This window comes from Dipodomys ordii, unplaced genomic scaffold, assembly GCF_000151885.1.
Source record: "Dipodomys ordii isolate 6190 unplaced genomic scaffold, Dord_2.0 Scaffold122, whole genome shotgun sequence".
In the NCBI taxonomy this organism is placed as follows: Eukaryota; Metazoa; Chordata; class Mammalia; order Rodentia; family Heteromyidae; genus Dipodomys; species Dipodomys ordii.
The window spans coordinates 1,605,232-1,620,820 of NW_012267338.1; the positions used below are offsets into that span (position 1 = coordinate 1,605,232).

The 15,589-nt window shown below is 44.3% G+C and overlaps 1 protein-coding gene across 1 annotated transcript in view; it reads right to left on the bottom strand.

The window, feature by feature from the left end:
• Positions 1-681: 681 nt before the first annotated feature.
• Tmem154 (transmembrane protein 154) overlaps positions 682-15,589 on the bottom strand; it is a 67,572-nt gene continuing 52,664 nt past the window's right edge. The window contains exons 10-13 of the mRNA XM_013029712.1: positions 13,140-13,167; positions 11,912-11,997; positions 10,020-10,077; positions 682-1,247 (exon numbers count right to left, since the gene is read on the bottom strand). Coding sequence (XP_012885166.1) covers positions 1,232-1,247; positions 10,020-10,077; positions 11,912-11,997; positions 13,140-13,167 — 188 coding nt within the window. The 3' untranslated portion in view covers positions 682-1,231. The remainder of the gene's footprint in view (positions 1,248-10,019; positions 10,078-11,911; positions 11,998-13,139; positions 13,168-15,589) is intronic.

Sequence of the window (15,589 nt, forward strand, 5' to 3'; positions counted from 1 at the left end):
TCTCTCTCTCTCTCTCTCTCTCTCACTCTCTCTCTCTCTCTAGGTTCCTTTCCTGGAACACAATATCAAGCATCAGAGGAGAACCAGGGACTCTCAATTTACTAGATTGTTTTTAAAAGGTCAGAACTTGAAAACTGAGGCTTAAATGGAGTTCTGAACATAGATGATTTGGGGGTGGGGTGGGGGTTCACAGCCCTTCTGCATTGTGGGTCATTGCTTTCAATACAAGGATGGCAACAAAGTATCACACAGAATATCATCTGAGATGGACTGAGGGGACCCTGGCGTGCCAGGCTGAGGACAGGAGACTTGTTCCAGAGTGGCAAGAAAGAATGCAGAGCACTCGAGCGACACCTGCCACAGATTATGGCCCATTCTACTCCTGTGTCTTTCAAACGATCTTGAAGATCTCTGAGAGGCAGCAAGGGTGACAAATGCCCCAACTGTACATCACAGGCCAGGGAGGTATGATGAGCTGCATGGGACAAGTGACAGCATGTAGCCAAGAAGGAAAATGCTGGTTCTTTCTTTAAAGATTCCTAGCTCCTTCAGGAAGAACCCAAAGGGAGACTGGGGTGGGACCAAGTTCAAGTCTCTAAATCATCCAGCCACATCTTCTCGGGACTGAGTACTCTCTCGCGCTTTTGTCTTCTTGGTAGAAGGGACTTAGGACGCCACAAGGATGGTATAGACATTGCAATGTTTGCTTTGTTCAGTGTCTTTCCCGTAACTTTCCCAGCCTACAGGAACGTTCCCGCTGAAGGAACTGAGCCATCAGAGGGCTTGTGTGATGAGAGGAAATCACCCAAAGCGGGTTAGGTAATGAACTAACCCAGGAGACCATAGGGGAAACCGTGTCCTGATGTGAATCCCGAGAACCAAGCAGAAAGGGACTGGGGACTTCGGGTGGCCAGAGTGAGTGAGGTCAGATGTGAGTTGGTTGAGGTGGGAACCCCCACTGGTCAGCAGCCAGCGGCTCCCCTGATTCCTTTTCCACCTTGGGAGTCTAGGCCGGTTGCCAGGCCTTTCCAAGTACTTCTCAATCGCTCATTCTTCCAAATACAGGTGATGGCATCGGGGCAGGCGTGGGCGTTGGAAGAAACAGGGAAAGGTTCTGTGTCTCTGTTGATTTGAAATTAATTAAATTCATATCCCCTCCATTCTCTGTTGGCAAGCCCCGCGGCTCCCTCAGGGTTGCTTCTTTTGGAAAACATCAGCAACACACACAGTGTTAGGATTCAGGGTCACTGTAACATTAAAAAGAAAAGAAAAGAACAATAGTGAATTTCCAAGAAGCAAGGCAGAGGTGGCCACTCCAGACAGAGGTGACTCTGGGGAGCGCGAAAGGTCAGAACATGAAGGCTGTCCAGCTTCCAATTGCTGAGACAAAGGTCAGTTTGAATTTCATATTCCATCCTTGAGGAGGAAAATCCACAGATGCCAAGCAGTAATCCCCAGCTCTCGTTCACATGCCTCTCCCCAGAGAACCAGATGGATCGGGGGTTCCCTGCTTTAATTAAATCTAATCCGATTCTTTATGAATAGATGCCAATATGTTTTTGATTATTACTCTGTGTGTTTTCCCTCCAGAGTTTGTGATTCGTGTGTGTGTGTGTGTGTGTGTGTGTGTGTGGTGTGTGCTTCAAAAGCCCATGTTGTGGATACCCACAGAGGATCAGGAGGTACCTTTTCCATGTCATTTTGAATTCATAGAATTGAGATTCAGTCATGTGAGTTGACAAAAATTACAGACGCAGTATTTGACTATGGCTGTGCTGTTAGCTAAGTTGGGCTTTTGTTTGAGCTCAGCTATCTTTGCCACATACCTTGTTTCACAGCTTTCTCCCCCCCACCCCAGTGGACCTGCCCCTCCACCCCCTTTATCCAGTTGGCTACAGGCTGCAGACCCCTCCTTACTTGTTTTAATTTTACATTCCTTCACCCAAATTCTAGGACATCTCTACTTCAGTGAATTCTGTCTCCAAGAAGTGATTGAATGATTAGCTCATAGGTGTGCGTAGAGCACGTAGTCTTCTAACTCCTACTTCAATAAGACATCCTGGGGCTGGGACAGTGGCTCAGTGGTAGAGTGCTTGCCTTGCATGCCTGAGGCCCTGGGTTTGATTCCTCGGCACCACATAAGCAGAAAGAAAAAAGCCGGAAGTGGCACTGTGGCTCAAGTGGTAGAGCTGAGGGACAGCACCCAGGCCCAGAGTTCAGGCCCCATGACCGGACCCAAAAATAAAAAAATAAGACATCCTATCTTAGCCAGGAATAGTGGTGCAGGCCTTAATCCCTGCTGCCCTAGAGATGGGAGTCAGGAAGATTGCTTGACTGATTTTCCTGGAGGTCATCTTGGACAGCATAGAGAGATCCTGTCTCAAAAGAATAAAGAAACAAAACAAAAAAAAATCCTAGATGTTTCCACAAAGACCTGATTTAGATGCTAGGCCTATAGATAGATTTGTCTATGACAGGGGAGAAGTTGTGTGTATGTCTGTGTGTGGTACTGGTTGGGGTACAGTTGTGAAGACAGTGGAGGAACCACTGAATAGGAGGAGTAGGAGAAGGAGGAGAAGAAGGAGGAGGAGGGGGAGGGGAGGAGGAGGGGAAAGGGAGGAGGAGTAGTGGGAGAGGGAGGAGGAGGGGGAGAAGAGGAGGAGAGGGAGGGAGGGGGGGGAAGGGAGGAGGAGTAGTGGGAGAGGGAGGAGGAGAAGAGAAAGAGGAGAAGGAGGAGGGAGGAGGAAGAAGTGTGGAAGTGGTAGAGGAGCAGGAGAGGAGAAGGAGGAGGGGGAGAAGAGGAGGAGAGGGAGGGGGAGGAGGAGGGGGAGAGGAAGAGGAGGAGGGCAGGACTTCATGTGCAGCTGGGAAGTGAACAAAATAACTTCTATAGCAAACTGTACTTAGTGTGGGTATCTGATTGCAAATGAAGAAATTCGGAGGACTGGGGATGTGGCTCAGTGGTAGACTGCTGACCTACCCAAAGGGTTCCACGTTTCATACTTCACACCCTCCTCCCAGCACAAAGAAATGTTTGATCTGAAGAGCAGGTGTTACCACACCCTTCCATTGTGGCACCCTGGGGAAAGAAGTTTCATTTCTTGGAAACTGGGTGGCAGAGAGAGAACCTTTCTAAGATCCATCTCTACAGAGCCGAAGTCTCCAGACTGCACACTTTCATTTGTGTGGCCTATCTTCACATTACAGCCACTCATGGTTCGAAGCCAGCCCAGGCAGGAAAGTCTGTTGAGACTCATATCTCCAATTAAGCAGAAAAAAAAAAAGCTGGAAGTGGAGGTGTGGCCCAAGTGGTAGAGCACTAGTCTTGAGTGAAAAAACTAAGAGACCAGTCCCCAGGCATTGGGTTCAAGCTCCAGTACCAACACCAAACAACAAAAAGGTTAGCGATTACTGACCTATATATTTTTTGCATTTTTCCTTTTACCATTTAAACTTACCTGGAATTTCAGCATGAAATCTGATGGGGATTCCCCCCAGGATAACTTCTTTCAAGACCATTGAATTATTTACTTGCTTCAAAATGTAACTTTAATGATATATAAAAGGTTTACCTACACTTGAAAACTGCTTGGGAATTTTCTATTCTGCTCCTTTAATTTAGGAGACTGGTTTGAATATCAACATGGTCATTTTCACATTGTTGTTTTCATTCAGGGACTCTCCATTTGTTCAGATCTTTCATGTCCTCAATGAAAATCCGAGGGTGAAGGGCATAGCTCAGTAGCAGAATGCATGTTTAGCATGTGTGAGGTGCTAGGTTCCATACCATTAACAAGTAAATATTTGAACCTTTAAATGGATCATCCCATGCATTTAGTTTTTGTTAGCATCTCTGGGTATTTCTAATTTGCTATGGTGATAATCATAGTGGTGGATATCTTCACAAGTGGTTTTTCTAGCATAGAATTAGAGCACAGATAGGGTTTGAATCAGAGCTCAGTCAGCTCTTTGCTGTGTGACCTTAGGCAAGATAACCTTTCTTAGCCTTAGTGTTCTCCCTCCCTCCTTCTGTCTCTGTCTCTGTCTCTGTCTGTCTGTCTGTTTCTCTCTCTCTCTCTCTCCCTCTCCCTCCTTCTCTCTCTCTTCCTCCTTCCCTCCTTCCCTCTCTCTCTCTTTCCCTCCCCCCCCTCTCTCTCTGTCCTGGGGTCAGGGTCGGTCAGGGTCTGGGTTCTGTCCCTGATCTATTCTGCTCAAAGTTAGTGCTCCACCACTTGAACTACAGCTCCTCTTCCTGCTTTTGGGTAGTTAATTGGAAATAAGAGTCTCACAGACTTTCCTGCCAGCGCTGGCTTCCAACCCAGATCCTCAGATCTCAGCCTCTTGTGTAGCTAGGATTACAGGCATGAGCCACCCATGCCCAGCAGCCTTAGTGCTCTTGTGTCACTTCATCTACAAAGCATACCTAGTAATACCATGTGCTTTTCAGGGTTGTTGTAAAAGAAAAACAAGGAGTGGGGTGTAGCTTAGCGGGAAAGGCCTTTCCTAGTATGAATCAACCCTAGGTTCCACCCCTAGTACCTACACACATATAGAATAAAGGAGAAAACATAGATAGAACCCAATGCTACAGACTGGACAGAGAGACACAAGAGTTAGTGATTTTTACTTTGCAGACTTTATACTAGCAAATAGTTGTGAGCAAAACACTAGCTTGAACACTGTTTCAGATATTCAAAGGCTTTAAGAAATTATCTTCCAGGGAGGGTTTTCTGGGTGGTAAAGCACTTGTGTATGTTAATACACAAGGCCAAGGAAGGAAGGAAGGAAGGAAGGAAGGAAGGAAGGAAGGAAAGGGAGGGAAGGGAAGGGAAGGGAGGAAGGGAAAGGAAAGGAAAGGCAAGAGAAGGAGAGAGAGGGAGGGAGGGTGGGAGAGGAAGGAAGAAGTAGAAGGAGGGAAGGAAAGAAGCAGGGAGGGAGGGAGGAAGGCAGGCAGGCAGGCAGGCAGGACCATTTGAGGACCCTCATCAGCCCAATGACACTGTCCCCCTTTGGATCCAAGTTCCCTCAGCATTGGTGGGACATTAGGTCACCCCCAAGGGTAGTTGTCCCCGGGGGCTGCCAGGCTGGAGAGTCAGCAGCCTGGGATGTGGCCCACCACCTGAGCCTGGAGGCATTGTCTCTCATTCTTTTGTTTCATGAGATGTGTTCTCTGCTGTCTGCGGTTGTGTATCATCTCTGTGAAATGATCAAAAAAGCCCAGACAATTCTAACTCTAGCAAATCCTAGAGTTCCTGTTTCAAAAAAAAAAATACCTTGGCAAACTGCCACTGAATTGCAACAAATAAAATGAAGGGCTCTTCCCTTCAAACCTCTAAGGTTTGTCTCCATGTGAACGAGTGTAGTTTTAGCAACTTATCTATGACAGAGGCATTAATGAGTAATTTGTCTAGAAGTGTTGCAGGGATACATTAAGACCGTGGAACATCTTTCCCAAAACCCTATACATTATCAACAGGCTGACTAATCATAAAAACAAATTGCACTGACTTAAAAGCATCACCATAGGAGCCTTAAGAAGACACTTAATTGGCTTGCTCCCCACTGAATCAGAACAGATTCCACTCCAAGCCCTTGTGTCATGACTGTGTCTTTGTTGCACAGGGATCAGATATGTCATCTGCTCTCCTGGCCAGTCTATCTTGCAACAATCCCTCTTTATGTGACCGTAGCTAATGCAGCCTGCCTCCAAAGAAGACAATAAGCCTGCGCTAAACCTTTCTCATGTCACGATGCTCTCAAACTCAGTGTTGGGGCACGAAGTCACGAAACAATTAAGTCATCATTATACTGTCCCTTCTCCTACCTACCCACAAGAGGACTGGCCTGGGTGGAGTTCTAGAGATCACGTATCTGGCAAACAACAGAGCCAGGCTTACTAGTTAGTCCAAGGCACATATATCATGCCCATAGTGAAGACATGATCTGGACCACTTTTCAAGCAATGCTGTGTTTTTTTACAGTAAAGCACACCTTCCCTCACTCCTGGCATGGGCGTGTGCCCACAGAGGCACAAATACAAGTGCCCACATACCTACATTTAACAATGTTATTCGAGGTTATCATTCTGTGGGATTATAAAGTGTTACTTTGTATCTCTCATGAGAACAAGTCTAGATTTTTTTTGGGGGGGGTAAGGGGAAGGAAAGATTGTCACTTAATATTTCTTGATTTCAAGTATACTTGACTTTTGAGGGATTAGGAAGGGAACAAGGGGAAAAGAAACTAAAAACAAACAAACAAACAAAGGGGGGTTGATGTGGCCACAGAGATTTGCCTGAACAGAAAGTCCAAACAACAACAGCCAATTTAGACAAAATTGCTGTTTTCTTGTCAGTAATGGCACTGGATAGGAGACACTTCATTCATTCACCAAATTCTGTCATGTGTCTACCACCTGGTGGTTCACTTCCTTGATACTAAGTGTTAGGGTTTTTAATCTAGAATTTTTCCTTAGTGTATGCAATATCTCTTTTGCTTTAACTAAGTAAGGAAAAGAAAATGTAATTTTATAAGACACTCTAGATTGGAGCTATTACAAATCTGCCATGCCGACTCAAACCAGTCACTTAATGTCTCTTTTCAGGTGGATTATTTCTCTTATAATGGTTGTTTTGACAGGGTCAGGCACCTAGTAGGTGTTCAATAATACCTTTTGAAAAACTATATCAGATATAACTTTTGACACACACACATCTACACACATAAAAGAAGACAAAAATAGGGAAGAAATTGCTTCTAAATGCTCTATTAAACTAGCTTGGAGTTTTCTGGAGAAATATTAAAGAAACCCATTTATAAAATGCTGTTGAACTAAGAAACATGAATGACAGGACAAATAATATAATTACTGTCCTTTAAAAATAAGTATGGTCTTTCATACCTTCTCTGACTTAATTTCTTAGGTAGTAGTACATGGGCATCTAGATTATAGAAAACATTATGTGAATGGCTTATTGTTGTTGTTAGTATTATTATTACTAATACCATACCATACAGAATCCTAAAACCACCAGAATATCATATAATATAATCAAACTCCTTCTTTCCCAACATTATTCCTCACTGTAAACCATCAATGTGGCCAAGGAATAGAAAGGGGAAGAAGATGAAAGCTTGCTAGTCATCATGACTGTTTGTTTGTGCTTATTTATCAGAGTATAGAGAGAAATACCAAGTGTTCCAGAAAGTTTCTAACTAGAAATGCCTCAAGGGAAAAGGAAGAGGCCGCCTGGCCTGTGGGGAGCCTGGATAAAAGGCAGCTCTCTCTTCCTTGTTTGTGCCATATCGAGTGACATTTAGGAGGGTGTTGGAGGGCGGAGTGAGACAATAAAGTTTCTATGGAGAACTTAAACAATCAATCATAAACCAAACTAAATGGATTTTCTCTTTTGGTTCTCATCATCTGTTGGCAATGTCAGTGATGAAATTCTCTTCAACGCTAGGACAGATTTCTCCCACTGTCCTCCTCCCACCCCTGAGAATACTATTCCTTTGTCCCATGCCGGCTGCCTAACAGGGATTGTGGGAAAAAACATGCTAAGGTGAAAAATAAGAATAGAGAATTGTCTCCTCCCCCACAGTCCCTTGCTCTCTTGGCCTATTGTTTTCATCTGGTCCTTCTTGAAGTGGGGTGCCAGTGGAGGGTGTGCTCAATGGTAGAATGCTTGCCTAGCATGGGCAAGGCCCTGACTTCTAGCCCCAGGACCAATGAAGAAATCTTGGGTTGGATTTTAGAGTCTATAACTTAAGAAAAATGTCCATTCAAGAGGAAGGGGGCATAAGAGAGTAATAGGAGAGGTAGTATGATCAAAGAAAATTATTCTATGTGCATGTATGGAGATGTCACAATGGAACCTATTATATTATACAATTAATATATGATAGTAAAACATAATTTTAAACTGGATGGTGGTAGATACCTGTAATCCCAGTACACTGGAGGCTGAGGTAGGAGAATCTCAAGTACAAGACCAGCCAGGGTTACATAGTAAGATCCTGATTCAAAACAGCTACCAAACCAAAAGAATAGCAACAACCTTCCGTTCAATGAGACAGGGAGAACTGATAGAATATACACAAGAAGTTCTGAAAGACTGGACATCTGTAACAAAGGAATGGTGTGGAGATCAAGTCTTGTATGGCATGATCATCAGACTCTCTCTTTCTCCCATGGTGAAGGGGACTTACTGTCAGCCAGAGGTTTCATGTTAGATACCCAAAAGAGATGATCTCTGTAAATGGATTCTGGAAGTCTGTGTTCATAAGGAGGATGGCTAAGTACGTTGTCACTAAATTCAATCTTCAGTGACCGTTACCTACTTTCTGAAGCATTAAATTCACCTGCACACTGCTTAAGCGACAGAGGACAGATGAGTCTCCAAGGTGAATACCAGTGGGAGTCTGGGTACTAATGACACATCAATGCAGGTTTATTGATTGTAAAAAGGTGACACTGTGGTAGGGGATGCCGATAACAGGGGAGACTATGCATGTGCAGAGCTGGAGGATATAGGGAATTCTTTGTACTCACTTAAATGGGATCAAATCTTTTCTGCACTAGTGTTAGATCTTAACATTAAAAAAACCCAGAGATGCTGGGTGCTGGTGGCTCATGCCTGTAATCCTAGCTACTCAGGAGGGTGAGATCTGAGAATCTTGGTTCAAAGCCAGCCGGGGCAGGAAAACCTGTGAAACTCTTATCTCCAACTAACCACCAGCCCGAAAAAACAGAAGTAGAGCTGTGGCTTAAAGTGGTAGAGCTAGTACTAACCTGAGTGAAGAAGCTCAGGGACAGCACCCAGGCCCTGAGTTCAAGCCCCTCTGCCGACAAACCAAAAATAAAACAAAACAAAAAACCAGAGGACCAACACTGATTTAAGTCGTCAATGAGATAGAGGCTTCTCATCAAAACTGAGGCTTGCCTGAGTTGCTGTCTATGATGTTGTTATACAGAGAGAAAGGGGGGGGGGTGTCGGCTCTTCCGTGAGGCTCAGGAACGAGGCAGACAAAGGGTCCAAGGGTGAGCATCTGACTGCTCCATTCCGCTGTCTCATAACCAGTCTTTGAGGCAGCAATGGGTCTCAGGGGCTGCCTGATGACCGTACTGCATTCTGGGAACCTTTAAGATGACTGACACATAACTCTCATGATCACAGAAGAGGAGGTGGAGGATGTTTTTCCTACTTGCAAACCCTCCTCTATCTGTTCTCACAGCAGTGTAAGATTCCCATCACAGGTTCAGGTTCTCTGCTCCTCAATGTCACATCCCTGCCAGTAACTACTAAGTAACTCCTCTCTCGCAGTGCTGCTTGACAGAGCAGGTCCTCAACTTGCTAAATCATCTTTCCTGTTTCCTTCAGGCTTGCGACCAAACAATTCTGACCAAACAAAACCCCCTAAACATGGCCATTCCTAGCCTCACAAAAGATAATACAAGTGAAACAAGATTATGGAATGCTAATAAATTACAGCCAAGCCCCAATGCACTGAAATTTTCTATCAAGCAGAGCCACCTAGTGGTAGAATGGAAAATGTAGTTTGGGATTTCATTTAATTTTTTTCCCCTATAATAATTCCATCCAGGTGGGTTACAGTTTTGATGATTATTTTTGTTCTTTTAGCATTTACTTTTTATTCTTATTTACAATTACACTCTTTGAAACCATCATTTCCATCTGTTTCCTTACCAAACATCCATCTATCCAAGGTAAACAAATCGTTTGTTATCATTGAAAAGTCTATGACTAAAACAAGCCAACTTGTCTCTTTGGAAGAGACAAGGAAATACCAATATTAATTTACTTCTAAATACAAAGAGCTACTAGGATACTTATTTTGCACCTACAATGCACACTTACTCTTCTCCAGCCGATACAAACATACCTCCATGTAAATTGCTGTATTAAATTGATGTGGAAAAATGGGCAGAGTGATTTCTGTAATGATTTCCAGCCTCTTCCCACCATCCTCAGAGAATCTGTGGCAGAAATTAAAAGTACCTGGGGTTGTGGTTTGATTCCTTTTCTTCCTTCAGAGTAGGTAAATATTCACAGTCAGCTAGGACAGAATAAAAGCAAACTTACCATTAGTCACTGAAATTCTCTTTTCTGTCCACAAAACAGACATTATTGAGCATTGACTTTCTCTGGCCTCTGGTGACCTGCACAGAAAGAGCCTCACTGGAGATTTCTAGAGGTTAAAAGATTCATAACGGCAAGGTTCTGGAAATGGAGCGAGCACTAGCAATGCAGGTACAAGACTTCAGCTTGCCTATGCTTACCCCCCACACCCCCTGGGAAGGGCACAATTTATCACTGCATGCTGGTCCAGTCCCCCTGGAAGCCCAGCATTGCTTTGAAGACAGAATCTGCTTCTTTCAGGCCAGACGCTGGGAGAAATATGTCTGCCTCTGAGGTCCTGGAGTGTCAGGCCACACAAAGAGAAATGGGAAGCTGGGAGCGACCATCTCACAGGAAGCTGCGTTCTCCTCGCTCACACCACCTGTTGTTTTTAAGGAATGAAAAGTTCTATTGGGTCTATCCCCTAGATGTCAAAGCAGCTCTCTGCATTCCTTGCCAAATAGAAATGCCTTCTGTGATTTTCCTGGCTTTGGTGAGCATGACAAGATCGTGGATTTGCGTTACACAAAATCTCAGGCTCTAAAGGAAATATATCAAAAGATTGTCTTTGGATGAATTTGTCTCTTCTTACCACTTTTTATCATTCTCTGATTTCTACTATGCATGAATATGACAACTAGAAATAATGACATGCAACTCTAAGCCCTAACTCAGTGACTTGCCTTATCTTTAAATGCATTTTCCCTCACTATGAAAAATAAATAGGAGATTGCACAAATTCATTGTGAGGTTCTAATCTTTAGGAAAGTGCATCTTGACAAGTGCACAGTATCATTCTTCTAATACAAAAATGTGAATCTGAGAAAGTTGCACTTGAGAGTTTTGAGCCTAAATGTTTCTTAGACTATCTAAGATAAATGTGAAAAATATAAATATATTCACATGAAAAACAACGTATTGATTTTTAAAGAAAATACAGATGTCATTATTTTAAAGACCAACCATTGATTTAATGGAAAGTAGTGCGATATATACTACTATTACTGCCAGCTATCAATTGGAAATCATTATGTGAGAATACTTATATTTCAATCTACATCAGCCCTGCCCAACAGAACTTCCTACAGTGATGAAAATGTCTAATATAGTAACCATTGAATAGAAGCCCTAAACACACAGCTAAATCTAAATTCTATTTTCATTTGATTAATTTAAATAGCCATACAGGGTTAGTATCTATCTATTATATTATATCTATATACATATATTATATTGGATAGCATAAATCCTTATGCAGATTAAAACAATAGATCACTAAATTCTATAATATATATGGTAATATCAGATGTTTTATCCAGAAAATTTGGCCTCAGATTTCCTTGCAAAGAAAAAACTCAAAAGATCCAGGCTAGGAATGAAGTTCAGAAGTAGAGCTCTTGGCTAGCATGCAAAAAGTGCTGAGCTTGAGCCCTAGAACAATGTAGAAAAGGAAGAAAGGGAAGGAAGGGAGGGGAAAGGGAAGTGGAAGGGAAGGAAAGGAAAAAGGAAGGAAGAGAAAAAGAAACCACTTTTTGCTTTTTTTTTTTTTTAATAAAATGGTCATTTCAACAACTTGGACAAAAAAAGAAATGGCAACACCTAACGTGGATATATAAGGACCAGGCAGGCCTAAGGTTATTGTCAGTACGCACTAAGTGGAATGTGAACTGGGCTCCGTCCAGTAAATTCCTTTATTGAGGAATTTACTTACAGCATTGTTGCAGCCTTGGATTACTATGGAGGAAAGCAAAATGCTTTCGGTTTCCACTCACCACTTCTATTCATGGTGTGCATCCACTTATCGAGCTCTTCCATCTCAATTTCCATGACCGAGGGTGTATCCTCCTCAAAAATAGGCCTACACAAAGGACAAAAAGGCTTGTTTTTTGCTTTGTTTTTGTTTCCTTTTTTTTTTTTTAAGTGCCGAACTTCACTTGGGGACTCTAGAATGTTGACTGGGAGGAAATTGAACTTGACTTAGTATCTGACAAAACTGGCTAGCCTGTAAGGGAAGTGGGGAGTTGCCCTACTCAGAAGAGTATCCGCCTCTAATAGGAGGCAAAGTAGACACTACCACAAACCCACCTCTATTGTTGATTCCAAACTAGTCCCCGAGCCAGCCATATGGGTGAAAAGGGACCCCCAGGACATGCAGCCCTCGAGGTCTGAAGTGAAGACTGCTAGGCCACTCAGGGGAGTTGCCACACTTAGCATTTTAGCCTTGCTTAATTTCACTTCTCTTTCCTTGGGGTTTTTGATCAGTGCCCCAGATCAAGAGGCCACGGTCAACAGGCAACCTTGGTCACATCTTCTTTCCATTCACAGGTTTTTCTAAGTAGAGGGCACGGAGCTGTTGCTTTCAGAAAACCCCTCCCTCAACCTCCCTCAGCCTCAGTCCTCCAGGGCTCTGGGTTTCCAGGCAGCAGACAGAGGGAGTTAGTGACAATGGGGTAGGAGAGGAGCGACCATCCACTGTGAACGCAGCCCAGGAGGTTCACTGGGGAAAGGATGTGGGCAGTTTCTAAATCTGAGGCTATTGGAAGGGCAAGGGTGGCATTACCCTAGAACATATCGGGTGGAGTCTTCCATGAATCTCAACTCCTCCCCACTTCCTCCTCCCCCTCCTCTCTTCTGTCCCTCCCTTTTTGTCTCTCCCTTATTCTCTTTTCTCTTGCTGGTTCACACAGTGCAATCTTTCTACAACAGCTCAAGTATCTTTCCTGGTTATCAAAGTTCTAACCATTATATAGAAACCAACTTTACACACACACACACACACACACACACACACACACACACACACACACACACACACATCCAGGGACAGAATATTTAACTACTTTTAACTACTATGCACTAGGCATTGGTAACAGACAGAAAAAGACTGGAGGACCCTAACTATGCTTTTCCATCACTCAGCTAGCCAGTGACCCCAGCGACTCAGAGTCCCAGGAACCCAGGAAACAGGGAGCAGGGTGGGAGGTGGGAGGTAGGACTTACACTTTCAGGGTTTCACTTCCCAGTTCATCTAAAAAGGAATCAATGCAAAGGTCATGTTAGCTGTGTTCCTCTGCAACTTGAAACCTCCTTTGCAAAGAGAATGCAATAGCTTAAGCGAATCACATTTTGGGTAAGAATTAAGGTCCAGGTACAGACTGCCATATTGAAACGTCTGTGTAGATTTGGGTGGAGTGGTCTGAGAGCACTGCACATCCGCAGGAGGAGGTAAGGAGTGAAAAGGTTACACCAGAGAACTTTAGCTTTGGCTCCAACAAATAGTTCTAAAATGGCTGGACAGCAGTGACTCACGCCTATAATCCTAGCTACTCAGGAGGCTGAGATCCAAGGACTGTGGTTCAAAGCCAGCTTGGGCAGGAAAGTCTGTGAGATTTTTATCTCCAACTAACTACCAAAATGCTGGAAGTGGAGCTATGGCTCAGGTGGTAGAACACTAGTCTTGAGCACAAAAGCTAAGAGACAGTATCCAAGCTTTGAGTTCAAGCTCCAGGACCAGCAGAAACAATCCCCGGGTCTCGTCTTCAATTCTCCACCCTCCATTCAAGGAAGACTTCTTTTCCATTGTTCCCCAGCTTGCTTGCTTCCTTCAGAGTATTGGCCAGGATTTCTCACTGATCAGCCCATGTGTGATGGTGTTCATTTGCTGGCTCCCACTGGTCCATATTTCCCAGAGGTCAGGGACCATGTCTGTGCTGCCTGCTGTGCCCTACCCAACCCCCTTCCTTGCTAACACCATCCCTGGCACATGCCTTGTAAATATTTATTAAATAAATGAGCTGGTATTCATCTCAATGGTCCAGCCCTGGGGTTAAATACAGTCTTTTGGGGACTCCGTGTTATTGTTATTTTAATAATGAAATCTTCCAACAACCTGCTGTTGTTGGCTGGAGAATGAGTCAGGTAGCCGTTGACAAAATAACTCTCCTGCAAATCAGACTCATGTGGAAAGAATGAGAGCCTGGTGCCCTGGCTCCAGCTGTTACATTTACTGGGAGGGCACACATACCTGGGGAAGTGGCGCAGTGGACATCTAGTGAGCGAATACCACAGGACTCCTGAACCCTTTATGAGGTGACAGCTATTGACATCTGAGCATCGCTGCTAGTCCAGGAGAGCTGGGCACAACTTCCTGCCATCACTGCTCTCCTTGGGGGGATGGGGGGAGGGCTATAAACAGCACCTTCTTCCCCTACCTGAGGGGAATCCAGCAATTTCTGAAGCTGCTTGAATCCTCACCAACTTAGACTGAAGGTAGAAGCCCGAGGGAGGTCTATTATATATATAATATATATTACATGCATATATAATATATATACATGTATATATAATATATATTATATACATATATATATACACACACATATGTGTATATGTATTATAGCTTTAATCTAAAACTTATAGGCTATGTCCTTAAGGAATTTTACTATAAACAAAGCCCCTACACAATTAGACCTCCCTACAGGTGACTCATAAAGATCCTCCTGTTGTCGTTCTCTCCTCCTCACCCTCCCCACCCCTGATTTCCCAGAGAGCAAGCGGCTGTACAACCCCACTGCAGTGAGCATGAATTTATCTCTATAATCTGAGTCTCCGCAGGCTTGGAGGTGAGCGGGAGCTAGCTCGCATGCAGATGATGGAAGTTTAAAAGCCCATTACCCAAGTGCTCCAGATGTACCAAATGGGAGCTCCTGTAATCAGTATTAAAAAAGAGCAAAAAGCCTTCTGTGGCCTCGTCTCCCCTGCTCCAAGGCCATTACCCCCTGGCCCAGCCACCATGGCAACAGAGAAACATCCGGGAGAGCGCACAGAGCAGAGCATTAAGCCAGGAGGGAGACCAATTACTTGTCCTCAGCAATCAGGCCCCGCCACTCCGCTCCACCTGGCCCACATGGTTTTAACTGCCACCTACTCCCTTGGCAACTTGGGGCAAACGCGGCTCTATGCAGCCCCCTCCCGACCTGATTCCATTTGCCTCTTCCGGTCCTTCTGTTTCATAGCCTCTCATCCCTCTCCTTTGCCTGATGACACTGTCACCCCGCTCCTGGCCAGGATTGTTGGGCTGGGTTGGGGTCGGAGCTGGGGCGGGAGGCTCTGGCTCTCTGCTGGCAAGTGCACATAGGCTGTCTCCCCAGACATGTACTAAGCATAGCTAGGCGTCGTGCAGCCAGTCTGTTTTGAGCAATGATTTCCTGCCAACTGTTTTCTCTGCAGTTCTTTCAGACACCCAGCACATGAAAACACTTAGGAAATGTTAAATACCACCAACTGCAAGTTTCATGTCTGCAGTTCCAGTAAGGAGGAGAGCAGAATGTTCAACTACACAAGGTTTTGGGTTGTTTTTTTTTTTTTGGGTCCGGTCGTGGGGCCTGACCTCTGGGCTTGGGCACTGTCCCTCAGCTCTTCAGCTCAAGGCTAGCACTCTACCACTTGAG